Source organism: Andrena cerasifolii, chromosome 5, assembly GCF_050908995.1.
Source record: "Andrena cerasifolii isolate SP2316 chromosome 5, iyAndCera1_principal, whole genome shotgun sequence".
NCBI classification, from domain to species: Eukaryota; Metazoa; Arthropoda; class Insecta; order Hymenoptera; family Andrenidae; genus Andrena; species Andrena cerasifolii.
Window position 1 is genome coordinate 5,542,846 of NC_135122.1, and position 27,728 is coordinate 5,570,573.

Below are 27,728 nucleotides of genomic sequence, written 5' to 3' on the forward strand. Positions count from 1 at the left end.
AAGCCGAGTGGAAGAAAGCGCAGGACGCGTTGCCAGCGCGCGGCCCTCGACTCTCCCTCGGAGGGCGAGCAGGACGATTAATCACGGTCGCGTTTTGCGGTTTTGTCGCGCGTCACGACCCACGTGCGTTCCGCGGGCCCCATTGTTCCGTGTCTAATCGTTCCAGGAACGGTGCCGAACGATCCTTCTCCGTGGGAGAGTTTCGCTGTCTCGCGCGCCATCCACCGCGCCGTCCCCTCGGACAACCCCCGTGCGTCGCTTTTCCTCCTAGTTTACGAGCAAATTGAAAATGTGGCCTGTCGCGTACAACCTTCGCGGACCTCGTCAACCATTGAAAGGTTCGAGGAACGCGCGTGTAAGTTGCGTAGGCAAAGTGACGACGCACAGTGGTCGGAATAAGGGTAGTAGGGGCATTCGGACGTAAAATCAACTTTCTACTATCGAAATCTGCGGAATGTGTACCTATTAAGTACTTCCTAAATGTCCATCAGTCTTGAAACTGAAAACTTTAATCATATTTAATAAAAATTGTAATTGAGTCGAACAATTAAAGTTGCACATTTTAATGATAGCATTTTTCACCAGAAAAAACTGCTTCCTTCTTAGAGATGCTCTGACGACCCTGTTTAATATTTTCTCTCCGTTTTTTTCTAGAAATTAATAACATTTTTGCGTTATTTATGTATATATTGGGCCCTAGTCCGTTGAATAAATTAATAATAAATGAATAAATCTGTTTAACTGAACTGTAGATTTCTTCACAATTTTTAATAGTACTATATGACCTTTACTTATAACTCGGAAACGAAGTTTCCCTAACAAGCAATTTAAATCATTTAAAGCGCATTAAATAAACAAATTTCATTTTTTTATAACAATTAAGTTGAAACTCTTGAAAAAAGAAACATGAAATAAACCTACAATATATTGAATTCTGGTAAATCATTAGAAAGGGACGATTTTTCCATTTTTTTGGTGCAAATTTCACTGCGATATCTTTTATAGTTTAAAAGTTACGCACGAATGCCACTAACTACCCCTAACCCGCCTACTGTGCGCCGCTTCGACTTGGACTACAGCTTCCTTCTCTCCGCACAAATGACAGAGGTGTGGATGTTAAATGTACCGCGCGCGCACGCTTTGAGAGGAAAAGTTACTATAGGCGCGACTGCGGTATGTAATCGGTAAATCGTTAAATCGTTAAATCTGTAAATCGGTAAATCGGCAAATCGAGCGTCGCATCCGAATGGACGAGCATCCTGCGTGGCGGCGATGTTTTCATTAGGCCGTAATAACCGGTACGGATCGGCTCTGCCGGGTGAAATTGAATTACCACCGGAAGATCTCGCCTTTCCCTCGGCCGAGGGGAGAAGGGGGATGGCGAAGATGGCGCGTCCCGGAGCGACGCCGACGGGTTACGGTCCGGGCCGGGTTTCTGGTGCGCGGTAACTCCTGGGACCAATTTCGGGGGGCCATTTTTCCCTCAAAGGGGAACGTGGACGGCAGCCGAAAATTACCCCGGTTGGACCACCCAGCCGGCCCGGAGCAGACCAATCTCCTGGCCATGAGCTAATCGAGCCCAGACGGTCCGGTCCAGCAGGCTGGTGGGGCTAATTGTAGCTCACCACCTTCGTATCCACCAGAGGTCGACCTCTCTATTAAGAGACCTTTACGCGCGGCATCTTCTCGCCCGCGCCGCTCCTCTCTGCCGCGTCACGTATTAAATTGGAGGGTGTAAGCGCGATCCTAAACTTTTTACTTAACCCCCGTGAACGACTTTTCTCCAGCCCAAGAATCCTCGATCCTCCTCGACTTGCCTGTCTCTACCCCTCTCGCTGCTTCTTTCCATCTGCACACGCTTTTTCTAGCAAAACTTAATTCCATCTACGGATTCTACGTTCCACTTCTGTTTTCAACAGAGAACTATCTAAAACGTTCAAGTACCTAAGTACCAGCTCTCGTTTATTCTCGAGTCATTCGAAGCCGAGTATTCGATAGAATCGAGCGCGCTAATTTTCACATCCAATAAAGGAAGTGGCCCGGCGAGTGGACACGCTTCAGGGGGGAAAAGATTTCTCTTCGTGGTCTTTATGGCTTCCGCTATCACCGAAACGCGTCGAGAGGGTCGCGATACAGCGCGAGCTCCCTTTCTGGCTTTATGGTCACGCGAAATTCTTCTTCCCAGTCTCTCGCCATAAAACTATTTTATAGGAATTGTAGACAGCGGTTGTTTATTGCTCGTGGGACCTCTCCCGTGTGCGAGGCCGGTGTTACAGCTAAAAGCCTGTGTTCTACAAGACGCGTTAATATAGGTACGGGACCTCCTAACTTCTCCGCGTTTCGCCCGTTTCCCGTGAAACCCTCTCACGATCTCGGATCTCTCGTGTCCCTTGAACCACGCGTGTCGCGTTCTAACGCTTTTTCCGGTCCCCGCGCTCTTTTCTCGGTCCGTCTGTTAATCGCGAAACGATTCACTTACCTTCGATCGATCGTGAAGACGAATAGTCCCCGAGGAGGGATCGAGCGCATTCCGCTCTCCTCTGGCCGGTGATGAATCGTCGGGCGCGCATTGAAACGTGCGCAAGGCCAGCATTCACGCGATCACGCCGATGTATCGGGGAGTAACGAACGAGAATTTGCCCGAGGATACACGTTTTTATTCGCATTTTGCGCAGCACAATGTATAAAAGTTGGTCGATTCAGTCTTATTTACAGGGAACGGGGAAAACGTAAGCGAAAGGGAGAAAGGGAGAGCGGGTGAGATTAATCGTAAATGGCCGGCGGGAGCGTAAGCGGGAAAGCGGCAACCGTAAGCGATAACGCTTGGAACGAACAGCTGGAGATACTTGGAAAGCTTGGAACGATGGGCAGACGTCAGGCGAGCGATCGTCCCCACGCTGCGCGGTCCATTCAACTACGCGCAGCCCTTTGTTAATTTTAACCTTTAACGATTAACTCGCGCTACCTTGGATCGCGCGACGCGTATATTACAAGTATGTGCCTATCCTAATCGCTGGATCGTGGTGAGCAGAAGACGGATGATTCCCTAGATTATAGGTACCGAATCACTTACGGCGGCTCGGCTAAAGACAAGTGTTTATCGTCTTCTTGACGAGGCAGGTGTTGCAGGTGACTTCGCAGCACCAGTGGAACCTGCACTCGCAGTTGATTTTCTCCTTGACGACCCTGGTGTCGTAGCCTCTGCCGCAGCAGAGCAGCTCGCAGCCGTCGACGCCCTGGCTGGTGGAGTTGCATCGACGCCCCTGGGTGCCGAGCGAGCCCGTCTTCCGGTTCGGTTTGCAGAAGTCCGGCGAGTCCTCGCTGTAGATCAAATCGTGCCTGTCGGGCGGCTTAATGGTCGGCCCCTCGGTGATGAAGCTGTGCCCGTCGTTGCTCGGGATCACTTTGGCCGCGCCGTCGAACGATTCCTTCAGCCGATTGCCCACGTCGCGGAACGGCGGCATTTTCCGCCAGCAGGTGCGAACCGTGCACGATCCCGACAGACCGTGGCACTTGCACTCCTTCCTCATGAAGTCCCTCACCGCCTGCGGCACCAACGAGAAACAGGCTCGCGAAATCGTTCGGAAATCGTGCCTTTCGAGAGAGGAGGCGAAGAACGGGGTGTTGAGAGGAGAAGAAGCCAAACCAAGTAATCTAGCCCACAGTTTGTTTAAAAGTTCCCAATCACCAGTAGGTATTAACTATTAGGTACGAGAGGACGCATCTCGAAGGTGTAAATGTACCTAAATGAATGGGAAAAGAAATGAAACGAAATGCATTGCCTACCAGGCGACCAGCGTTGTTGTTGTGAAGTTTCACCAGGGTCTTGACGTCGCTGCGTTTTCGATAGGGGGCGTCCATGAAGTCCCGCGACTTTTTGAATCCAAATTTCACGTTGTCACCGCACCCTCCCCACTCCCAGTCCCCCTCGGTAGGCAGACTCTTCTCCATTTCGGTCGTTCGCACGAGCTTATCGATACGATTACCTGCGCAATTCGCAGGGTTCGCCAAGTCGGAAGAGAGGGGTTGACAGTTGGAAAGCTCTTACCTTTCGATGTCATCTTGTCGCAGGAGCATTCGACGAGGTGACCCATGGTGCAGGCCCTGGTCACCGCGTAAGTGACCCCGGCCGCGGTGATGGCGTTCACGAAACCCGTCTCCCTCGTATCTGAAAGTATCGAGCACCTTCAACCATGCCAATCGGATTACGCGGCAGTCGGAGAGATCGATCGAGCACTCGCTGAATCGACGCGAACGAACCGGCTAGCCACGATCCGCGAGCCAAAGGCTAGAGAAGAGTAAAAGTGACAAGGCTCGCGAAGCCGCCAAGGTCGAAGCGACTAATGGTCGCGAAATGAGAACGCGACGAGAGCGCTGGATTTCTCCGACTCGAGATGACTCGAGCGACGGACCATTTGAGCGCGTGAATTACGGGAACAACGACGCTCGCGTTCCTCGCGACAGGTCCTCGGGAGTCGGAGATGTTAGCGATGTTAGCCAGGGAGAGGTTGGCGAGCAAGAGTGCCAGGATGTCGGGTTTCGGTGGCGTGTGTATTCGGTTTCACCTGTCACGTCTCCACTCCATCATTAGGCAGACAATGCACGCTGGAGTTCCACCCCTTTTCAAAACGGCAGATTACCACCGCCTCCGTCCAACGGCTCCCTGTCACCCATTGTCTCCCACCTGCCCGAGCATCCGGGTTTTGCAAATCCTCTCCGATCTCCTTTTTTTTTATTTCCGCGTGTCCTCCACCTCCTCCTGCTCCCCCCACCCTCTCTCTCTATCTCTCTCTCTCTCTCTTTCTTTCTTTCTCCCACTCGAGTTCCGTCTCGAGAGGCTTCCTCGAGACCCGCGCACCGGCTGGGTTCTCGCGCGATCAAACTTTGCGTGGCTCGACTCGCGACAGATAGAATCTCGCAGCCATGGTCGCCGGATTAACTTGTAATCGTAACGCGGAATGCGTCTCCAATTACCGATTCCGCTCGGCTGGGGGGCGCAGAATCGTCGTGGTCGTCGGAGTATCGCGAGCGGATCTGTCGGCGGTCGGGCGAGCGATCGAATCGGGCAGCCGATCGAGGCGTTTCCGCGCCGCCAGGCAATTATCGTTTTCGAGCGTTTAAACTGGGACCAGCCGCGAATACTAATGTCACGGCGTGGCCGATCAAACGCGCGCGCGGCGTGATCGAGCCGCGGAATCTTCAAGGAAATCGCGGGGAAAAGCTGAGGGGAAAATAATGCGATGGGTGGAAGGAAGAGGCCCAACCCCGTGGCGAGGAGGGTAGCGAAAGAGAATGGAAAGGGAGCAGAAAGGAGACGGTCGAGTTGAGTCGCGGCGCGAGCTTTGGGAAGGGGCTATACGCGTTAAGCCTGGTTCTTCGTGGTTCCCATGGATTCCAGACGGGTATCTTCAGCGCGGATCGACGCATGGACGGACAGACGGACGGAACGAGAAGACGCAGGCCGAGAAGCAGCCTGCCACCGCCCGCGTATCTTCCGATGCATCGCCTCACCTTTCAGTGCGTATTTAAACGATACGATAGTTTTATACGAGCGATCTGATATCAAGGTTCGAGAGCGAAAGGCCCTGGCTCCTGCCTTCGAGCTCGTTCCTTGTGTTCCTTGTGTTCGTTGCCCGTGTTGCGTTTCTTGCCTTTTCCCCGCGCTGCCCATCCCTCGATCCTTGATCGCCTTCCTCCCCTCTGCGACCTCGCCGATCTGCTAACGCGACCAAATCCCCCAACCTCCTTTGCGTTAGCACATTTAGCACAAACAGTAAGACTTTACGAAAAAAGTCTGAAAAACTGAAAAAAAAATTTATTTCCACAAATTTTGAAAGTTTAAATGCTTCTAGAACACTTTTATTAAAAAATAGTCGTCGAAAATAAAAATTCCATTTTTCTGTTCGCCTTCATAAATAAAAAGTGTTCTAGAAGCATTTAAACTTTCAAAATTTGAGGGAAAAAGTTTTTGTTTTAGTTTCTCGGACTTTTTTCGAAAACCGTTTGTCGCGCGAGAAAAAGTAGTAGAACATAAAAGATGCTCCTTGTTCGGATCTACAACTTTTGTTTGACATATTTCTTTATTTAATCAATAACTTGAAGGATATTATATAAAATCGGCTTCGCGAGTTGTTAAATAATAATTTAAATGTTTAAAGACCCAGGGGCACCCTTTCCTGTTATCCGATCGAGCTCAAACTTTACACGGATTTTTTTTTAATTATTTGGGACTATTCTGGAGGGCGCTCTGAAGAAAGTCTTGAAAAAAAAATTTACCAAGGGTAAATAAAAGCCACCCTAAATAGTATATACAACTTTGCAAGAATGACCGGCGCGCCAGGTCCCCTGCTCGGACAAGTGGAAAACAGACGAGGATCGTCTTGAACTGTTTCAGCACCTTGCTTCTTCGGCGGGGCGCACGAACATTAGCAACTCTTCTTGGACGAGAAAAGAGAATTCGAGGACAAAAGTATCGAGTTGAAGTTGGTCCCGCGAGCGATCGGGTCGGCCGCGGTGCGCCGGTATCGAGGCGTTCGTGGCGGAGAAAAGGTAAAAGAGCGTGGCGTGGAGGTCGGAGAATGTTCGAGGCGGAGAGGAGCAGCAGGTAATATAAATCACTTCGAATCAATTAGACACGAGGGATCGCGAGCCGATGATCTTGCAGTGCTGGGCTGCCAGGTGCACGGAGCGCCCATCGTCTCGGGTCGCCCCGACGGCTCAGCCAATTATCAGCATTCCGGGGCATTATCCTCGGAGCGAGACTTACGCCGTGTTTAATTGCGAGTGGTCTTCTTCTTCTTCTCCTCTTATTCTTGCGCCGCTTCTCATTTTCACGTTTGCTCGTCTCCATCCGGCCGTCTCCGGCGCGACGCGCGATAAGAAAAATGCGGCGGATAGCGATCGTTAGTGATCGGACCGATACCGATACTATTAATGATATTCAATCAATTCGATACTAAAGTAGTCAGTGAACAGTATCGATACGTATTGAAATTTTAGGTACTAGGTATCAATTTTCGATACTGATACTACTTGAATCGATATCAATTCCAAAAGTGCTTATATCGAATCAATGCCCGTTTGATACCTCATGAAAGTATCGATACTCGGTTGATACCTCACGAAAGTACCGTTACCCGTTTGAAACCTTACGAAAGTATCGATACACGTTTGATACCTGATGAATGTACCGATATACATGTCATATTTTTACAAATTACATTTTATTAATTAAGCAGGTGATGTCAAGATGATTACGGTAAGAAGAAATTGTATTGATTCCCCAGTTAATCGTATCATGCTTAACGATCTCTCTTTTTTACTTAAAAACTTACGATTAGATTTCTTGCATCGATATATTCATTTATTAAATTTGTTGGTCCAGCTACAAATTGATAAGCTCTTGTTTCTTGTATTGCTACCGCACCGGCTCAACGGCGCAAAGGTTATTACTTGTATTAATGCTTTGTATTTACTTGTGCCGTCAACGCATGATGCCGTGTATATTAAATGGATATCAATACTTTCGGATCGAACGGGTATCGATCCCTTCATAGACGTATCAAATAGGTATCGATACTTTCATAGAAGTATCAAACGGGTATCAATATTTCTGATACCTCCGTCTTATAGATACCATTCGATACCGTATCATAATTTCCGGGCTGGTACCGATAGTATTAATTTGGTATCGATCCGATCACTAGCGACCGTTCGTCCTTAAAAAGAATACGCGCAGTTTTTCCCCGAGGGAACTCGCAACGAAGGATCTCGTAGTGCCTCCGCTCGACGTCGTCCGTCATCGTCTCCAGTCAATCGCAATCTATTTACTCGACAATTACATAAGGAGGCGAGGCTTTGACAAGACGTATTTATCCCCCCACCCAAGGACCGTTTTGCGACACCGATCGCGCACAATTCGCTTAACGGGACGCGCGCAACTACCGTCCGCGGGTCACGGTGAGATCCAGGGAAAGAATCGACGCGATCGCCTTAAACGGATGACGCGGTTAAACTTACGACGAAGGATGAAAGTTGTCGAGAAGCGTGACGCGTGACGCGTGACGCGCAACGCGGGAGGAGCGACGAGATGGAAGGACCAATTCCAGGGGCGATTTGTCGGAGCGGCGGTCGCCGTGAAATCGCGGCGATTCGCGAAACGGTGGATCGCGACGGCTGATTTATGGAATCCGCGAGCGCGCGAACGTGCGCGCGGTCGCGCGGTTACACGGCCGTGGAATCGGGGGGTGATTAATCGGTCCGGCGGATTATGTAAGCGTGTAATTTGCGACGACGCGGTGCATCGTGCCGCCGTTGTAGGAATTATGTCGCTGGCCAGGTCGCTCGCTGGCTCGATCGATACGGCCAGATACTATCGATCGGTCTCGCCGAGTGATTTGTTTGGCCGGTCGGCGATTTATCGCGGTGGATGCGCCGATTCGTGCGCAATAGATCGCGGTCTCGGCCGCCTGGCCACTGCGCTAGATCGATCGACTCGCGTTCGTAAATCCGTACGATCGCCTGCCTCCTCTCGACCCTCTCGGCTCGGATCGCGCTCCGCGCCGAATGCCCCGCGCTCTAATTGCAGCTAGATCCGGTGATCCTAAAGGGGCACGGGAGAGCCGCGGAGGAGAGAGAGCTAGCGGGACAAGGGAGGAGATAAATCGCGGGGAGCGTTCGTAAATAAAGAGAAGAATATCGAATGAGAAAAGAGGGACGGGATACGCATTCGTTTAACCCCCGTGTATAGGAGATCGTACGAGAGAAACCTCTCCAATAAATACAGCGGGAACGGACGCATGAATGCCAGCAAAAATCGCCCAATGACCAATTGCGGCAACGGCCACTCGCCTTTTCCCGAGATTCCGCGAGATTTTTCAACGGCTCGGTATCACCGCTGGATTCTCCTCTCTCGCAGGAATTTCTCCATCGTGCCGTCTCCCTCGTTCCTCGGTCGACACCCGTCGTCGACCCGCGCTCCCGTGCAACGCCAGCCGAACGTACCTGCGCTCGAAGATACCGCGGTAATTACGGCGAATCCTCCACTATCCTCCCCGCGCCGCGCCTCTTCACGACGCGGCCGCGCATCTAGACCGAGCAACGATTCGACCGGTCGCGGAATTCGCGGGGAAAACGCAACGAACGTTTCGAGGAGGCCAGCAGAGGCCAGCGGAGGCCAGAGGAGGAGAAGATACCGAGCGAGGGGGGAACGGTGCTTCTCGTCTTCTCCGCCGGCTCTTCTTCCTCCGGTGTTCCCTCGGCCAACGTGAAATCGACCGAGCATTCAAATGTCACCGGCAAACCGGCACAGTCTAACAGAATAACAGATCTGTCCCGATGCTCCGCTCTCCTCTTTCTCCACGGCCTTCCGTCTCCCTTTCACCCTTTCTCCTGCTCCCGATGTAACTTTAAGCCAAGGTAGCCGAGATACAATAAACGTTAGGGACATTAAACTGTTTGCTATTGTCAATCCTTTCTGGGGGATACCGGCTGCGCGTCTCCTCGCTACCTACAACCTCCTCCGTGTACAGTCCTCTGGCAAAGTACTTACCCGAACGGGAACAGTGGTATCGCGATGTATCGCGATGCTCCACCCGCGTAGATGCGAGCGATTCAAATTCAACCCCCGCTCTGTGCGCCGCGCGGATCGGTATGCAGCTCGTAAAACCCTGGACAATGGGGAAGCGTCAAGAAGGAGTAAAGAGTCAACGATGACGACGAGAAAGGCTACGGTTCAGGCTGACACTGGACACCAGAGGCCCGTTTAGTCACGGACAATTTCCTTCCTGCCGGAGCGACGGCTCCTCGGCCGCTGGAAGCGAGAAAAATTGGGATTTCCCTTTTCAACTGGAAGACACGCTCCCCCCATAATCGGCGCTCATGGCTCGTGTATTGTTGTTTCCTGCGGCGAGGGTAGCGACCACCTCTCCGCTGGGGTGCCACGGATAAATCGTGAAAGTGTCTCCTCTTCGACCCACCGCAGGCTCCCGTTCGTCACCGTGTCAATCGCGTTCCGCGCGATTCGTCCAAGGCTACAGTAGCGTCGGGCCCGAGATCATCTCAGCGCTCGCCTGTATGCAGAGCCTCTAATAAAGATGCCGATATTCTCGAAGCTTCTAGATAACAGTTTCTGAAAGGGGCGATAACGTCAAGAGACGACTACTTGGCCGCGAACCGATCGACGTGTGTGGCACACTCGGAAAACGCGTCGGCAGTGCCACGAATACCCGAGAGAACGAAGCTGACAGAGGCGAGGAGAAAGATACGTCCACGTCCTCCACGGAGCGCATTAGTTAGCACCGAGTTCGCAAGGCGACAAAACACTTAGCGCCGCGGCGCTAAATCGGTCTTAGCTCGCTCATTATCGTCCCGTCGTGACCATGTCCCATGTACCCACGCGCACGACTCCAGGCGTCTTCTTCGCAGGAGGATTCGACGCGTCCGTGCGAGCATGGATAGGTAACGTCGAGATGCAACAGGAGGATCTGACGCTAGAGTGAAATCCCGAGGTGGTCTACGCTTCTCGTGCTGCTCGCGATGCCAACGCGCTCATAAGTTATCGCACTGTAATGGCAGCTTAATGGAAGATCCCGGAGATGGTGGATCTGGATATCCGATGAGACACTGGAGAGCGAGTTTTTACGCACCGACTGTTGCCGCCAAATAATTAGCTCCGTATTTGGTGGCGATTCCATTTAGCTCGCTGCTCCTACTACGTAGGGTAAAGTAGCCGAATATGAGACCAATTTCTTAAGAACATCGTAACTCTTGACTGAGAATACTTTTACTAAAATTCGATACACGTTTTAAAAGTAGAATATGTATTCTTTAGCATCCTACTGGAAAGTACTATAACAAAGATTCGGCTTCTTTGTAATAATATAAAAATGAAAGTCGTTCAAATACGCAGATAAAAAAATGGGTTCCTAATACGAGACCCAGTTTGTTTTTTCCTGAAACTTATTTTTTCTTTCTTTTTTTATACAGTCGGCATGTGAAATCTATTTCTTCACTACCGCAGTCTTCGTGGACCCACCGCTGAAGTCTTCATGGGCCCACCACGCCCATCGTAACACTTTATACGTACACTTAACCCATTGTTCACCTACTTAGCACATCTGAAGAATAAAGACCTGTGCAAAACAAGCATTCTGTATCATAATTTTCTTTCTTAATCACTTTCATCATTCAGAACAATTTCTTCTTCACTCTCATCAGTAAAACTTTCAGGGTCTCATATTTGGAAACAATAACGTGATAACTACTGAGTAGCTTCGAAGTTAAGTCTTCATCATTTAATGATATACAACTAGTAAGCCTTAAACTCCATTGCAAGCACTATACAACAGTATTTGTCAGAATCTTTATACACTTACCACTTTAGAGGTATTTGTAAGTTAATCGAACCACTTCAAAAACTTTCTGTAAGGTATTTCAGAAATATGTGCCTGCTCAAGACGCTCAATTGATTACAATGCCACTGTGCGGACAAAACAACTAATACACGGTTAGTTAGTAAAGAAATAGCATCGTTATGACATTCAAGAGTTCTGTAGTGGAGATATGCTGGGGTCTCATATTAGGAGAGGTCGTCATATTCGGCTACTTTACCCTACCACTCCTGTTACCGGTCAACGCAGTCCGAGGCGATTCGAGACGGTTCGAATGGCGCATCATTGGACCACCTTGGTCGAGAGCGTGGTTTAGTAAGCGTAAACAGTCCTCTTTATGCCCTGCGACAGCTCGCGAGGACGCGGGGGTTTAAAGACTACGCTGGCATGATCGCTTAATCGTTATCGTACGGACGAGCCGTTATCGAGTTCACGCGCTTGCCAATTGGGATAGAACGCGGGCGGTGGTTACCACGGTCGCAACGTTCCAAGCGCGACCGGCGAATGGAATCGCGGAGACGGAGCTGGAGTTTATTAACGCGTCAAGGTGAGCATCCTCGTTAGAGCCGAGCAACGTCGGAGAAAAGAATGTTTTTTCGAGGTGATCCGATGTAGGTAAGCAAGGATGCACGGTATGCATATGGAGCTGAGCCGAGAGCGACGAGAGGATAGAATATTCGCGATTCTCGGGACCATTTTCCTTGTTGACCCGACTGGAGTAGCTAATTTAATTAAGAGAAACACGTGCGCGTCTCTGGGAAGGCCCCATTGAATTCGAGAGGTCTGTCGAAAGGCTTGGAAATCTCAAGGGTCGAATAAAATCGTTCCTCCAACTCCGCCTCCCGATCCACAGACGAAGAAGCAATTTGTTGATTCGACCGGACTTTTAGGGAGCCATTTCCGCCGTGGCCGGCCAAGACTCCACGGAATCCCAGTGAACGAAGAAAACCACTCTCTTAATTTGGCCGGGACAGGCACGGTATCGACCGTGGAGGATTCAGGGATCGTATCCTTGCCTCGGATACCGAACTCACGGACGCGCTGTGGCAGCACAATAAATTCCATCCTCCTTTCCTTTCCCCTGGTAGCTCTTTCCACGGGTTTTTGACGCCCGTGTTCCTCTTATCGCGACACGCGGCACCCCTCAATTAAGAGGTGCTGCTCATCCACGAATGTTCTACCAGTCCAGCCTCGGATCTCTTCTGGGCTCGGACCACACAGCAGGAGCTACCTGCGGGGCTAACCTATCGGCCAGATCGCGCCCATAAAAATTAAACGTCGCCAGATAAATAAACGTCAATTGAGAATTAAGATAGGCGCCGCCGGTAGCGTGCCTTCCCTCTTCGCTTTTTCTCCCTATCCTCGCCCGTTAGGAATTTTTCCTAACTTCGATCCTGCTCGTGGTCGCTCCCACGAATTTCTTTCCCGTCCTCTCCTGCTTCGATCGGCGCGACGCCTCAGAACGCGAGTTCACCCCGCTCGCGTCGCGATCTTCGTCCCCTTCGACCTCGCAACACGTCTCCCCAAGGCGCGTCTCACGCCCCTGCCACCATCTTTTTCATCCCCCCGACGCGTCTTAACAGCGACGCGAGAAACGAAATGATATGACACCACTACGCCGTGCCCGAGACTTTGAGAATGGAATGCGTTCGTCATAGTGAACGAGTTGGGACATTCCAGGCAAGGATATTTCGAAGGAAAGATACACTCACGCGGTTCGTGCTCGAAACTCTAAATAAGAAGACAAAGTACCCCGTACATTCCTTTAGAATGACCGTGCCTAATTTATTCCGAAACGTCGTCGCGCGTATGACTGGAGCGGAACTGTGAGCAGACATTGGAAACGTGTTTGTCGCGTGTTTTTTGTACCGGTTAGAAGTAGAAGAAGAAATTAAGGGCACCGTGTGTCGGACGAGTGATAAAGAAAGTGTCACGTGTTTGCTGACACGCGAGCCGCTGTTTGGCGTCGTAAACTCTGCCTCCGGATTCGCGCAAGTGGCAGCGCGGACACCGCGATTATAAAAGCACTATTGTGCAAGTACACGGGTCTCGCCGAGGGTGGGCCGAAAAGTCGTATATTTCTTGCCGGGGACTTCCCAGGGCGAGCTGTCTTCGCCGAGGGGTCGCAGATAAATGACGACGTCGAGGATTGTCACCCGAAACGACCGGTTAACACATCGCCGCCCCTGTCATCGATCCGCGCCGTCCAATAATGCACCCGGCAGTCAGGATTTATGTACCTGCCGTTCAACCTTTTTCCGAGCCGGGGACCTACCGTTTCGGATGTGAGCTGCGTCCTCTCCGAAAACGTCACCACGAAAAACACCGGTGGCGAAGGTTTGCCCAGAAACACCGCCCACGCTTGTGAAGCGTCGAGGGAACACGCTGCAGGATTCAACGTACGGCTCGCGATTACACGGGCAGCGCGTAAAAAGGGTGCTGCAACGGGGGCTCGTTAATTGTTTACGATGCAGCTGCCTTAAGCGAGTTTATGATTCCTCGATCAAGCATAATGCAATCGGACTTTGTCGTCTCTGCGGCGCGGTATCGTTTTTATGGGGTGAGTTGAGCCCGTAAGTGCCAGGTGAAACGCAAATTAGGTCCCCGTCGCGTCGGTCCCACCGAGTGGCAGCTCCTCCCGTCCCATCCTAACCGACGACAGTGGTTCTCCCAATGGAGGACGGAGATGCAGATGGAGACGGTCCCCGGGGACGGTACTCCGTGTGCGGTATCGAGGCTCGATTCTGCAAATTCCATCGCACGACAAGAACATCACGCGGAGCAAATATCGCTGCGGAGTAGAGAGGGAGAGAGAGGGAGTTAATTAACCCGTCGTGATTCGCTCGTACCGGCCGGTGGAATGAACGAGACGAGTCGTGAAATAATACGATGTACCGTGTCCCGTGGAATCTTTGAGCGGGCGAGGGCCGATCGTCAGGCATCGCCGACAGTGTCGGATATAATTCGATCATCGATCGTCCAGCGTGGAATCCACGCGTCCGTATAGCCGTGCGTGTAGGTTGTTCGGGCCGCCGACGAATCGCATTGGGTCCGCCACGAATCACGATCGACAGGATCGATGGTAATCTTCGGATCGCGGGGCAGCGAACGGTGGAACGGAAAGAGAAAGCGAGAAAAAAGGGTGGAGAAAGAGAGAAGGCGAGGGACCAAACGGAACAGTACCCGGAGACGATCGCCCGGGCAATGAAGCCTTTAATTAAGGGAACATATTGCCACTAATATCCGACGGACAGTGTCAATCTGTCAGGCTACCAAAAGGCACCGATCTGATAGCGGAACCTAGAGAGCAGTTCGGCCTATTGGATACGCTGTCTTCGATTTAGATGTCGTGCTCGATCACCCGGAATTAATACATCGGACGGGTAACTAAGCGAGCCACGCGGACAGGTTCGCTCTCCTCTCGTCTCCTCTGATCTCCTCTGGTCAACCCAACTGCGTGAGAATCTTTCCTGGGTGACCTTCAGTTTCTTCCATTTACTTCCACGCAACCGCTTACCCTCGCCTTCGCGGCGTTACCGAAATCGGGATCGTCCGGGGACTGTCCATTATTTCAATATCCGTCGCAGCTGATTCCGTCAGCTCATGCTTTTTCCTCCAGCCAACCAGCTACCTGGTTGCGCTGAAATCTATCGCGGTAATTAAAGAACCCTTGCGAAACGGAACGTCTCGCGAATAGCGAGGAAAAAGTTGCAAGATGCGAAACGTGTACACCGTCCACGGCACGGGTCTCGAATAGCCAACGTTCACCGCGGCAGCTCCGACGTGTACACAAACAATTTCTCTGATTAATGGAACCGACCGTTGCGCAACCGCGCCGCCAGAAGACCACCCTCCAGGCTGCTTTCCCTCGGTTGTGATAGCCTCGTCGAGGTTAATTCGAAAATAATCGGCCGTCCTGGACGTTAACGCGAAGTATCCGGATCGACCATCGGTACGATTCGCCCGGGACTAGAGTGGCCAGCCAATGTCAAGGCGGAGGAGGAGAAGAACGTGCATCGCATCGGGTCGAACTCCTTCCGGAGGTGTGCCGTTCGGTCGCCTGCGTTTAATCGCATCGAATCGCGCTCGAAGCTTGAAAGGGAGTGTGTAATCGACATCCGGCTCGCCTAATCTCCGGCCAGAAGCATCGGGTAATCTACCACCAGCGTGTGTGCATTGGCGATCCTTCGCTTGGGAATCCGCGCGCTTGTGAAAGTAGGAATTCGCGAGAGCTTTCTCCGTAGTTCGTTAATTTCGCGACAGTTAATTGCGCGAATCGGACGCGAGTCACTCACCGCGCAGTAGAATCTTGCGGAGGGATCGCCTGACGGTGGTGCAGTTCCACCTACGGTTGCGGAACTGGAACTGGCATTCTCTGGTCCCGACCTGCACACCCCTTGCGATCTCCTTCAACAGCGACGGCTCCTTGCGGCAGATATCCGCCATTTTGCCCTTTAGTCTTCTGGTTTTCTTGCAGATGAGCATCGGGTCCATCACCACCTGATTTCCAACGGTCCTGCAAAGAATCAAAGGCGACTCGGTGAGCCCCGGGCGTTTACGTTTCTCATCAGCGGCACCGTGAAGATGAAATTCGAACGCTGCGAAGCCATTACGATAATTAAGTCCCCGAGTGATTGTAGGTAAGTACACATGGCCGTGTGTGTACCGGCACGAGGAGGGGGGGGGGGCTAACCAGAAACGGAAAGAACGAAATGTTCGGAAGGAAGCGAGGGGAAAAAGGAACGGCGGGGGACCGAGGCCAGTGGGAATCGCGACTTCTCTTCCACGGGGCCAGAAAGAAGAGAAGCAAGAAGAACAGGGACCAACGAAGGGCTAAGACGAGATCTGGGCGTAAAAACGTCTGGGAAACCGAAGGCGACGACGAAGAAGAAGAGGGAGAAGAAGGGGACGAAGAAGAAGAGGTAGGCTCGTAGTGCTCGTACGAATCGAAAGGGGAGAAACGAAACGAAACGAAACGAAATGAAACGACGAAGAGGATGACGAGCAGAAGACGGAGGGGGGCCGGGAGGCGGGAAGAGAGTCCGAGCGACCTTCGTTACGAAACGTTAATTAAGATCATTAGTTCTGCGTCGGTAGGATGCCGGGACGCGTACACGACGGCCTCTCGGGAATGCAGCGACCTTAATGGCAATAATTCCGTTAAGGACGGTTGCTCGCGCCCGTGTACCGCGCGCTGGTTGCGGTCAGCGATGCTGCCGCTGTCGTTGCTGCTTTTCGTACCGCGCGGGCCAGAAGAAAGAGGAGGAAGAAGTCCGCGGTGATACGGGCGCGGAGAGCCGAGTCGCGCACCGGTGACATCGTCATTTGGGCGAGGATTCCTGCCTCGAACGGCGACTGTAACAGCGAGGACAAGAACGTCGGATACGCGGGCAGGAATTCTCGAGAAACTCGCGAACCGGCGAACGAAACTCGACGCGAGGGATGTCGGGAGCCGGTTGCGATCCGCGTTCCCGCCTGAGAAAAAAGGCTAAACGTTGCTCTGGTTCTCAAGCAAAATATGGCGCATGTTTGGTCTCGCGGGACGATCCGGACGATCGGGACGATCGGGACCGCTCGCGGAGTACAACGCGCAAGAACTTCATTCGACTGGTCGATATTCTTACTCTTACTCGAAGCCTGTTCTGGATAGTCCATAACGGAGCACGTCACCTTCGGGACACGGGGGCCCGGCGCACGGTTAGAAAAAGCCCGCTGCCTCTCGAACAACATTCAAGGATATTCCGTGAGTTAACGATGATTTCGGAATAATTGCCCATCACCTGGAATGCGGTACGAAAGCTCACAGCTTGCTCCTACAAACGGCACGATAGACCAAGCAGTTTCCGAGAAGTGGAAAGTTATGACACAACCCTCACCGTCGCCCGGACGTCAAACGTCTTATCGTCGTGCTAACAAACGAAGAACTGGCTCTCTTACGCGGTCACCTAAAAATAGCCAATTTCTCCGGACGAATGGTCCGCTCGAGACCATGCTCCACGCAACGCTGGAGCTCAACATCTCATTGTACGCATTGTGCGAGCACTTCATTAAGAGGATACAACGTCCCTAACGAACCGATCAATTCCTCCGATGCGTAGCTGCTTATTTTACTCCTCCGTGCCCGGCTGGAAACGTTGAAAAGATGGCTCCTAATTTGGCGATATCCAGCAAAGGTACGAGGTTAGACGAAGGAGCAGAGAGGAAGATCCCCGCTGCGTGACATTGCCCGGACTTTACAGTTCAAAGGATGACAGCCAATGAATATTTGCGCTGGTTCTTTAACGACCGTGCAGCTAGCCTCTCCTAACTCAAATAAACGCGAGGATCGCGGTCTGTCGATACACCTTTCGCCCGTTGCACGGGTAACGTTACGACGTTATTAGTGCAAACACGTCGCCTCGTTTAACGATGGCGTATCTGTAGGTTTGGCGCTCGCGGCTATTAATACCGCGGCCCGTGGTCAGTTCAGGGGAATTGGAATGGTCAAGAGCCCAGCGGCGCGTTTCCGAGTAACTTATTTTCGCGTGGCGAAGCTCGAGAGATTTGGGGCAGCGCGGTCGAGAGCAGCGAAGAGGGAATCACGCTGGGATGGAATGGGGTGGGTGGTATCGGAGTCGGAGGGAAGATGGGGTTGCGTTCGCGTACGTCGTGCGCCGTACGCGGAGGCAAGAAAAGAAGCGGAGGATGGACACGTCGTCGCGAACGAAAAGCGTGGAGAGGCCGGTTAGGGCGGTCGACTTATTTATTGCCTCATTAGACGCACTCACTTTGCTCGAAGGCAGCTCCACGCTGTCTGCTCGGATAGACAGTGACGAGAGAGCAACGTTGCTGGCCTCACTCGGCTGGTCGGTTCGTACACGCTCGAACCAGGCAGCCGGAAAGGGAGAGGATGAGTTCTCGATAGAGTGCACGGGAAAAAGAGAACGGATCGTCCTCTGGCCGCCGAAAGGAGCTCGACAGAAGAACAAGGAACGAACGGAACGAAAGGAACGGGCGACGCGAACGGAGGAGGAGAACCAGGACCAGAAGAAGAACGGTCGTTGGGCCCACCGGTGAATTCTTCGAATATCTCGCACCGTCCGAACGAGACCCTCGAGGATAGGAAGAAAGCACGACGGAAGTCGGGAACCTCGCCTCCAAGGACATCGGGCCCATGGTAATCCAATCGACCGCGATATCGATCCTCCCCGCTTAATTTCCTGCCGCCCCGCTCGCCGCGCGGTAATCTCCCAGACGAGAGGAGAAAAAAATCCCCAGCGCGGAGCAAAGAGGCGTGAAAGTCGAGCAAAAAATACAGCGAACGGAAGTGGAGAGTCACAACAGCTCGTGCCGACTAAATATGCGCACTTAATCTAAATCATCCTCTTGTTGCTCGACGGCAGGGAGGACGGAACACGAAGAGGACCAAAGCGAGCAAAGAAATGTGCCGCGTAGCCGCTCTATGGCGGAACTCAGCCGCTCCGAAATGGATCGAGATGAATTCGTGTCTCACGCTCCACTTTGCGGAAGGGAAAGCTCGTTGGGAGGGCGTCCAGGAAGCAGGCAGCTACGAGAGAAACAAAGTAGATACCTGTGTGGGATAGGTACTACTACCGAGAGATGATCGGCGCGCGTAAAAAGGCCAGCTTGACGCGCCAGTAGAATGCCCGAACAAATTGGTGGCAAGGGTTAGCTCGCAGCGGTGTCTAGATCGCGTTTCGAGCATCGTTTCCCAAGAACCTCGAAGAATTCGTGGCGAGCCTCGAACGCTGCCAGAGACGAACGAAAGCTCCGGTGATCGTGCAGCCTCTATTTCCGTTTCCCTGGTCGCACGCGAGTCCGGAGCGTAGCTCGCGCTTCGCCAATTATTCCAGGCACGCGGCTTAATGAAACCCGATCGAATCGGAAGAGTACCTACCAATAAAATTAGAGTAAGCCTGCGCAGGGCGGGACGGAGGCCTTAAAATTCCACGCATAGCTGCCGCGTCGAAACAATTTCAAATTCTTCTCCCCGGGACCGTCTAGCGTCGGGAAACGCGGCTACGCCCCCGTCCCAACATTCCATGAAAATCGATTCCGTGCTTTTGCTTGTACGGGACACGCGTTCCAGTCGCGTTAACTACCTCCAACGGCTCGCCCCTCCGGCCTCCGTCGTCGGTCCGCGATGTCGTGCTTTAAACTAATCGCTCGTTACGTCACTCGAGCGCGTACTCGCTATTAGCGACCGGTAATCGGAAGGCTTCCAATTAACGCGACCGAAGGGAATTCCAACGAATCGAGCGTTCTTCGGCCCCCCCGCCGCCCCGGCAAGGGAGACGAGCACGGGCTGAGAAAAAAGGTACAACGCGAGGGTTGAGTCGCCGCGGCTCGGTTTGCCTCGGATCGGTTCGGCTCGGTCCACGCCGCACCGATTTCGCGCAAACGTAAAAGCGGACGCGTGCTGGGCCCGTCAATGAACTCGTCCTTAACCACCTCGATTCTGATACGCGTGTCATTGCCAGCTCACTGGCGTTATTGTGAGCGCGCCATATTTTGACCGCGCCGTGATCGACGTACCTTGCATCGTGACAAATCGAGCATTTCTTTAACGTGCCGCTCCAACCGGCCGCTCCACTCTCGCGGGGCACGTACAATCGTGCGCTTAGCCGAGGAAACATTTTTACGCCACCGTTCGATTTATGCTGCTCTCCTTCCACGAGGATACCCTTCAGTTACCGATTGCGTTATGCTAATTGATACCGATGGGCGGAGGGCGACGGACGGGACGCGACGTTGCGAGACGCTAAATACAAGTGGAACAGCTCTAGAATTGCCGTTAACGCCCCCCAATCGGGGAAAAAAACGGCCACGTCTCTTCGGCCTTATTACGATCCGCCCTTCTACGTTTACGAGAATTGTCGCTGTAAACCGTCGGAAACTGGTGTAATTACAGGTTAACCGATCAGCGGACTTACCGATAGTAGCACTTGTTCAGCCACCACTTCTGTGGCAACCTCCGTCTGTCTGACGCGCATGCTCCAAAGTGGACATTTTCTTATCGAGAAAACCGCGCCGCGCTGTGTTGTTGCGCAAATCTTTCAGAGACGCGCGCAGAATCTCGGAAATGTTGTTCGTTCGGGCAATAAATCAGGGCCGGACAAATTTATTTCTGTCTCGGGGGATCGAGGTGTCGCGGACTCGGATGATCAAGTGCTGCGCTAGCGGCTCGCGAGGGTTGAGCACTAAATTTATCGCTCCGCGGACGTAGATCGAAACTGACCCTGGATAAGCAGCGGAGATTATGTTACCCCAGTTACAAGCACCGCGCATCTCTTTATTTGTCTGTCCAACTATTCGTAGGGGGGGGGGGGTGGGGAGGAATCTTTTCAGCCATAAAACAATTCTCAGGAATCATAGAGGCTGAAATGGAAGCTTTGCGGCCGAGTCACGGGGTGCTGCAGCGAAAAGGGAACGAATCTTCCGTGTTTACGTTGGCACCGTGTACCGACGGTGAGCGCATCCCTGCCTCGAACGAAAAGATCGAGCTTTTACGACCGCAAATAGACAAACCTGCGCGAGAGGGTACTAATCCTCGGCGAAACTTCGGGGAACGTTCGCGACGAAAATAAGCATTACGAGCCGCGGCTGACCGAAATACGCCCGGTATCGGGACCAAACACTCCTGGCGAGTTTACGACACGCTTGCAACTTGGTTGCAGCGCTGCGAAAGAAGCGCGCCGCCACGCCGTGCGATTTGGCAGGATCGCGTGGATCGTGCGGATCGCGCGCGCACAGACACGGACGGCGATCAAAGCGTGACGCGTGACGCGTGACCTCGCGTCGCATGGCCAGCGCGCTCTTATGATTATGATTATACGGCCGCGGGAAAGAAAGAGAGAGGCCAGGTGAGACAGAGTGCATCGGGTGGGAGTATCGGGTTGTCCAACCAGCGAGAAGGTAGCCGTGGACTGCCCACCGCGGCTCATTGGCCGACTTCGCGACCCGACCGTACGCTATCGTATTATCGGCAACTGGTCGTTACGATACCGTCGATCCCAGGACACCTTCTCCACCTGCGATCGACCGAACAGGTTGCCCCGCTGGAACGGTACGGAGCGAGGGACAGGCAGGCCCCATGGAAATATTGGCTCGAATCGTGACTAATGCGGCTTATCGAGCCCGTATAGCTAAGCAATTAGACCAGATCAAGTGTGTGCGAGGAGAAAAACGAAACGGCTGGATCGCGTGGCGAGGAGTCCAGTTTCCTTAGCGCACGGCTAGATAACACGCTTTAAAGTGAACTTAATAAACACCGTGAAATGTTAATTGGCAAATTATCGATCGGTGCCCCGTTCAGGTTCCTACATTCCTGAGCCCCCTGCTACGTGCTTGCTAATTCGCAGATTGAATATCCAGCGAAAGTCGATCACTCGGCGCGGCCTGGAAACAGGATGACCGGTACATGCGACACGGGTAAATGCAAATGGGCCCGCGAGCAGACTTTGTCGATTCTGGTGAGTTTGTTGGATCGGTCGCGAGAGGCAGCAAGAATAAGAGCGCGGACGAGAGCGGGACGCGCAAGAATGCACCCGAAACTGCCACGGGATCCTCCTCGTTCGCTCTCGATTTTCGTGTTTCGAGAGAGACGGTAGAGAGAAGCGAGCGCGAAGGAAGGAAATGAGGAGACTGGGGTGGAGGAGGCGAAACGGGGCTGCTGCCGACTTACAAATTATACGCGCTCAACGAGATTTACGGGTGACGCTTCGAGCGAGACCATTGTCCATCCTCGCTCGCTTCTTTACCTCTTTACTCTTCGACTCGGTCGTCTTTGTCCCCCCGTGGATCGTACGGGTCTCTCTGCGCTACCCGTGAAACGGAACGAGAGAGGACCAGAGGACCAGAGCTACTGGAGGAACGAGGGGAACCGAGATAGGATAGTATTCCTCGCGAAAAAACCGGGGAATCTCGATCGAGAGAAAGAGAATCCGGTTCCGATCGAGTAATCGGCCCTCGAATTCGAAGGATCGAGAAGACGAAAGGCGCGGATCGATAAACCGTGTGCGGCTCCCCGAACGCGAAATACCGGCGACGGGAGCTTGGCGAAAAAGTCGAAAATGCTGGACGGAGAGGTTCCTCGAAACTGGTTAAATACCTGTTAAATACCTGTCGTCGAAACAAACCACGAACCTTCTAATATATTTATCAAACACTCGGCCGTGTGGACGTCGCGGACAGGTAAGCGAGCGAGGTGCGACGGCACAGCGTCGACTGCGCGCAGAAATCCCCTTTAAATCGTTGACAAATATTTACTCGACCTTAGGAGAGACCACCACCACTTTTCGCCCACCACAGGGACACTGTGTGCCTTCGAAATTTCGAAGCGTCGCGCGCGCGTCCATGCGTCGACGGGCCGACCGCGATGCGCGCGAACCTCTAATCTCCGCGGCGGTAAACTTCTCCTAGACAAACATGCACGGTATCGCAATCGTGCGGAATCTTCTCGGAGTATCCTGTTGCGGATCGAATCGATGTATCGTACGCGTTCCGTAGAACACGAACAAAGCGGAGTAACGTTTGCGAGTTAACTCGCCTCTGGATGCTGGAACCTCGAATGGTGGAGCAGCGATAACGGTCTATCGTCGTACAAACATTTACGTAATAAACTCGAGTACACATCGCGCGGCCGAGCTACCGAATAATTTACTGTTCCCTGAGATACCTCTCGAGTACGCGAGGCAGTTACGAGGAAGCCGTCACGCGCCCGGTTACGAATTCGCCGGCGTTTCACGAATCTTTTACCGCTGGGCCTGCGAGCACTTTCGACGGCCGATCTCGCTGCCGCGGGACGAGCCTGCCCGGGCCGATGATCGTCGGTGGACCTCGCCCGGAGGAAGCCGCAGAGATTTGCCTCGGTAACGGTAACCGAGTCCAAACGAAACCGTAAATCTCGGGACAGGTCTTACTTACGAGAGTAACTACCAAAGCTGGATTTATAGCGTCATTAATCATCCCGCGTGCACGTAACATGCCGCGTAATTGATAACCCAGATGACGCGCCACGCAACTGGAGCACTCGTTAGTTCGTCACGTTTGGAAAGTACTGACGTTAACCGCTCCCGAGGACGGGCCGTTTTCCACGTAATTATCCGCGCAAAAGTGTCACGCTTCTGATTACAGCGACGCGCTCCCGCCGCGAGTCACCGAGGAAACTTTCAATTACGTAAGAAGCGCGATCCACGGACTCCCCTGACCGAGGATTCCTTTCCAGCGGGGAAAAAAAGATCAGTGAGTAGCGTGCTCAGCGACTTTTCCGACCTTTCACTCTGCGTACGCGCCACGAATACCGCCAGATATCTTGCCTACCCAACTCTGTCTTTAGCCATGCCAGCCACGCGTTGGCTAATGACGAAAAACAGCGTTTCCCTTGCTCCTTCTTCGCGCTCCCACTTGCTTATGGTATAATAAAGGGAGCATTGATCGGATTAGGAGGGATAGGGCGAGCACAGGTTGAATCGAAAAGAAAGGACTACGTACCAGACAGAGCCGGCGATGGGGGTGACGAGAAGGAGGCAGACCGCCACGAGAACGAGGCGCATCTCCATCCCCTCCGCCCCTCGGAGTCACTTGGACAATTGCCGATTGCTTCCTTTCTCTGCCGTTCGTACCGCTGGATGCCAGAATAAGAGAAGCGTTCTCGAGCGAAAGGCGCGGGAGGCAATCGCACGCTATCGGAGCTACCGTCTTTTACGCGGCGCGGCCGTCGCGCCTCCAGATTACTGACCTACGAAACCGTCCAATAACTGCAACGACTTTCCAACACACGAGTCCCTTTAAAAGTGATCCGGCAGTAGTTTTCCTCGATCTCGATCGAGAAATTCTTTATCGAGCAACCGATCTCCGCGACCGTCCACTCTCGACTACTATCTCGTATCTGGTCTTTGCTTCTACCGACACTTCACCGAAGCACGGTCGTTTTCTTCTTCTTCTTCGTCTTCTTCCTCGGCGCTCTTCTTCCACCTACTGCTCCGCCTGCTCCTCTTCCTCTTCCTCTTCCTCCTTTTCTTTACTCTCCAGCTTTGAGCGCGCCGATCAAAGCGAGACAGCCTCTTTGAAACACTCAACCGGATACAAATATTGAACACGTAGAATCGTCATCATCTCGTTTTTCCAGAAGCCCGGCAACCGATAGAGAAACAATCAACTTTCCTCGTTTGCTTTGACTCGGCAAACATGATCCACTGGTAGCGCGTTCAAGCTGTCACGAATCAAATCGAGAGACGACCGGAAGAGAACACCTCCGCTTCCGGTCTCCTAAACTAGATATCCCCCTCCTACCACGCTCCAACCCTTCTGCGAAGCTCTCTTCCCGAAGCGTCTTCCCGTCCTCTTTCTCCTGATAAGAACACCAACGTCGAGCCGCGACTAGAATGTAGGAAGCTGCTGTTTTCTTCCGGCGGGGACAAAAACGCGTCGCGTTCCTGCCACAACTACGTCACCGCGAACTTTGAGTGTTGCCTTACCCCCACCAGAAATGTACCGAGGAGTAGAGAACATCTGCCCCACCATGCACGTCGGTCCTCTGCTTCTTCTTCCTCTTCTTCGTCTTCTTCTTCAACTACTTTTACTTGTTCCGCCCGCGCCGTTTCCCGCTCACCTCTGTGGTGTTTGTCCGCGACACCCCACGTTACCACCTTCACTGCACCACCAAAGTGAACCTGACCGGCTCGGTTCGTTCGAATCGCGAATTCGCTAGCAGGAGAGGAATGGACATCCCTCGGGCGGGCACCGAGGTCAAGAAGAGCGAAAGGGTATCGAGTTTTTCTTCGCAATATGGTGATCTAGCGGCGAGAGGAGGACAGGGGAGGCGAAAGGAAAGAACAGCGGCGGGAGGAGAAGAAGGGGGCGAACGAAGAAGGGGTGAGAGAAGGGTAGGAAGAAGGTCGAAAAGCTCGCGTGGCGTGGCGCGATCGTGCGGAGGTGGAAAGTGGCCGATGGTAGGGGAGAAGAGAGGAGAATCGTTCGTCCGTGATCGGCGACGAGGCTCCCGGTCGGAGCGAACCGTACGAGACTGTTGCGGACTAGGCAGGTGAGCGCCGCTCGGCGGCAACCAGACGCAACCGAGCCCCTCTTTTCCTCTTTTAACTCTCCTACGAGCCTCTCGTCTCGGCTCCTCTCTGCTTCGTAACCTGCCGTCGCGCCGACCAGCCAAGGGATCCACGGAGGGAGGACCGAATCTCGGAAGCCAGGTCCCGTTCGCCTCGCTATCTTTCCACCTTTTCAATCGCGCAACATCCCCCGGCGAAAACTATCACCGCGCGCTGCCGTGCCAGGGGTACTGGAATTTACGTGAGCGACCAGCTGGTTACTACTACTGTGGTGCGAGAGTGGTACCTAACCCCGTAATGCGGAGGCTCGATACGCTCGGCCGGGCAAATCCCTGCGGCGACCCTTCTCGATCACGTCCAGCCTCCTGATCCTTGTCGAGCCAACGGGCGACGAGGAAACGGACCTTTTCCAGGCGAGCTCCCTTCGATTCGAGTAGCGCCACCTCGAAAGGCGGATATCGATTACAATGACATTCTCCTTTGCTCCGTGACCGTTTTCACCGAGTATAGGGAGACCAAAGGGAGACCAAGGGAAGGCGAAAAGGAGCGTGACGTCGTGCAATCCGATCTCGGAGCGACGAACCTGTAGACCAGAAACGAAGGACCAGTAACCCTGTAAGCCTCTACAAAGCTCGGTAGCAGTCTCCTCTCGGCTGGTCTCTTTTCAACATCCAGCACTTCCTCCGCTCTTCTCATCCTCCACCACCTCCTTCCCCAGATCCTCGTCCTCATCCTCCTTCTTTCTCTTGCTGGGATCGTGCCAGCGCCAGCTACCACGTCCACCTTTCCTCTCGTTCCGATCTTGGCCCCTTCTCTCCCATCTCTGCCATCGGTCGTGTCTCGGTTGTACACGGTGGAGGCGCATCGTACAGGGCTATTGAGGGCTTAAGCTGTCGGCGTGTGGCTCGCTACATCCTTTTCATCTCCGCCGCCACGACAAAGCCGCGGTTCCCTCGGCCGGGACCTCTGCCGATCCTGATCCTTCGAATACGTCTCCTTTTCGGAAAGTACACCGATGCTCCGGCGTGTCTCGCGTCCCACAAAGCCCGATTCCTGATTCAGCATCCAGCTACTTGTCTACCCAGTCCTTCCTCCGTTCCCTCCGCTTTTCTATCTCGATTGGCAGCGAGCACGGAGTTGACCTAATTGACGGATCGCTGGTCGCTCGCCGCTCGTATCTCGAGGCACGAGTCAATTGCTTCGTTGACCGAAGGAACGCGCGGGCGATCGTCCTCGATGTCACGGCCGTTCTCCGTTAGTTCGTAGAACCGCTGAGAACTGAGAACCGTTTCGCGGTCGTAGAGCATCACGTAGGAAAGACGGTCACACATCACGGAGATTGGTATCGCGCGTCCATCGCGCCTCTCGCTTCGGAGCCAAGAATTTTGGAGCGATGAGCCGCTGCGTGTACGTAGCTCGATGTGGATCTATGCTTTCCTCGATTACATCGATAAAGTCGATAGAGCGGGCGGAGTAGGGCGAAGCAAACGCAGAGGGAACAAGCGATAACAACAGCGATGAAAGGGAGCAGGAAGAGTGACGGTAAGAGGAGTCGTCTGGTGTGGCCGTATCATGACCGCCGAATCCTACCCGAGGGGCGAGTAGTTTTAAGCGGCGGCGGGAGCGGAGACAGAAAAAGAGAGAGCAGAGGCGAGGAATGAGGCAGAACGAACAACTCGATGAGAAAGGAAAGAAAGGGAACGAGAAAGAGGTGGAGGAGGATGGGGAGAGCACGGGGGGTCAGCGGGGGTCCGTATTACAGCTCATTTAGCAGCGGGGTCCTGTGCCCCTTCGGCGGCCCGAGAGATCCGCTCGGATCAGACCAGACTCGTGGATCCACGGCAGAGATCACTTCGTTTCGTTCCCATAGGGCACGGAACGGGGCACAGGGCATAGGCTGTAAGCCATAGACCAAGAGTCATCCTGCCACCTAGACTCTTCTACCGATTATCAATTCCCCCCGATATAAATATCGATGACGGAAAGCCACCGCGGCCAAGTCCCTGTCAAATTGGACTACAGTTTGGCCGGCCGCTGCTCGCTCCTTTCGACGTAGCCCACGCGAGACCATGCCACGAGGATTTAAAGAAAAAAAATGCAAATGGAGAGACGAGAAAAGACGCGAAAAAAGAGTGGAAACGGGAAGAAGGGGGGAGAGGACGTTACCGAGTTGTGACCAACACAGACACGGAATAGCCAGTAATTTATGGGTGAGACTAATTACCGGGGAATGCCGCTTCTCCGACTCTCCTCTGGTCCTAAGGCCGCGTCTTCA

At 53.1% G+C, this 27,728-nt stretch overlaps 1 protein-coding gene across 4 annotated transcripts; it reads right to left on the minus strand.

Moving 5' to 3' along the window:
* Window positions 1-2,027: 2,027 nt before the first annotated feature.
* On the minus strand, window positions 2,028-27,728 carry LOC143369300 (protein Wnt-6). 4 transcript variants are annotated; one of them, XM_076813078.1, is made up of 6 exons: window positions 24,869-26,977; window positions 23,883-24,770; window positions 15,686-15,906; window positions 4,049-4,168; window positions 3,787-3,986; window positions 2,029-3,545 (listed from the first exon to the last, which is right to left on the minus strand). In XM_076813078.1, exons 2-6 carry the CDS (start codon window positions 23,948-23,950, stop codon window positions 3,084-3,086), a joined length of 1,071 nt encoding a protein of 356 aa, XP_076669193.1. In that variant the 5' UTR covers window positions 23,951-24,770; window positions 24,869-26,977; the 3' UTR covers window positions 2,029-3,083. The 4 variants fall into 4 exon arrangements, with proteins under 4 accessions (XP_076669196.1, XP_076669195.1, XP_076669194.1 ...); XM_076813081.1 differs by lacking the exons at window positions 23,883-24,770; window positions 24,869-26,977 and adding an exon at window positions 27,678-27,728 and having other exon boundaries at window positions 2,028-3,545; XM_076813080.1 differs by lacking the exons at window positions 23,883-24,770; window positions 24,869-26,977 and adding an exon at window positions 23,316-23,616 and having other exon boundaries at window positions 2,028-3,545.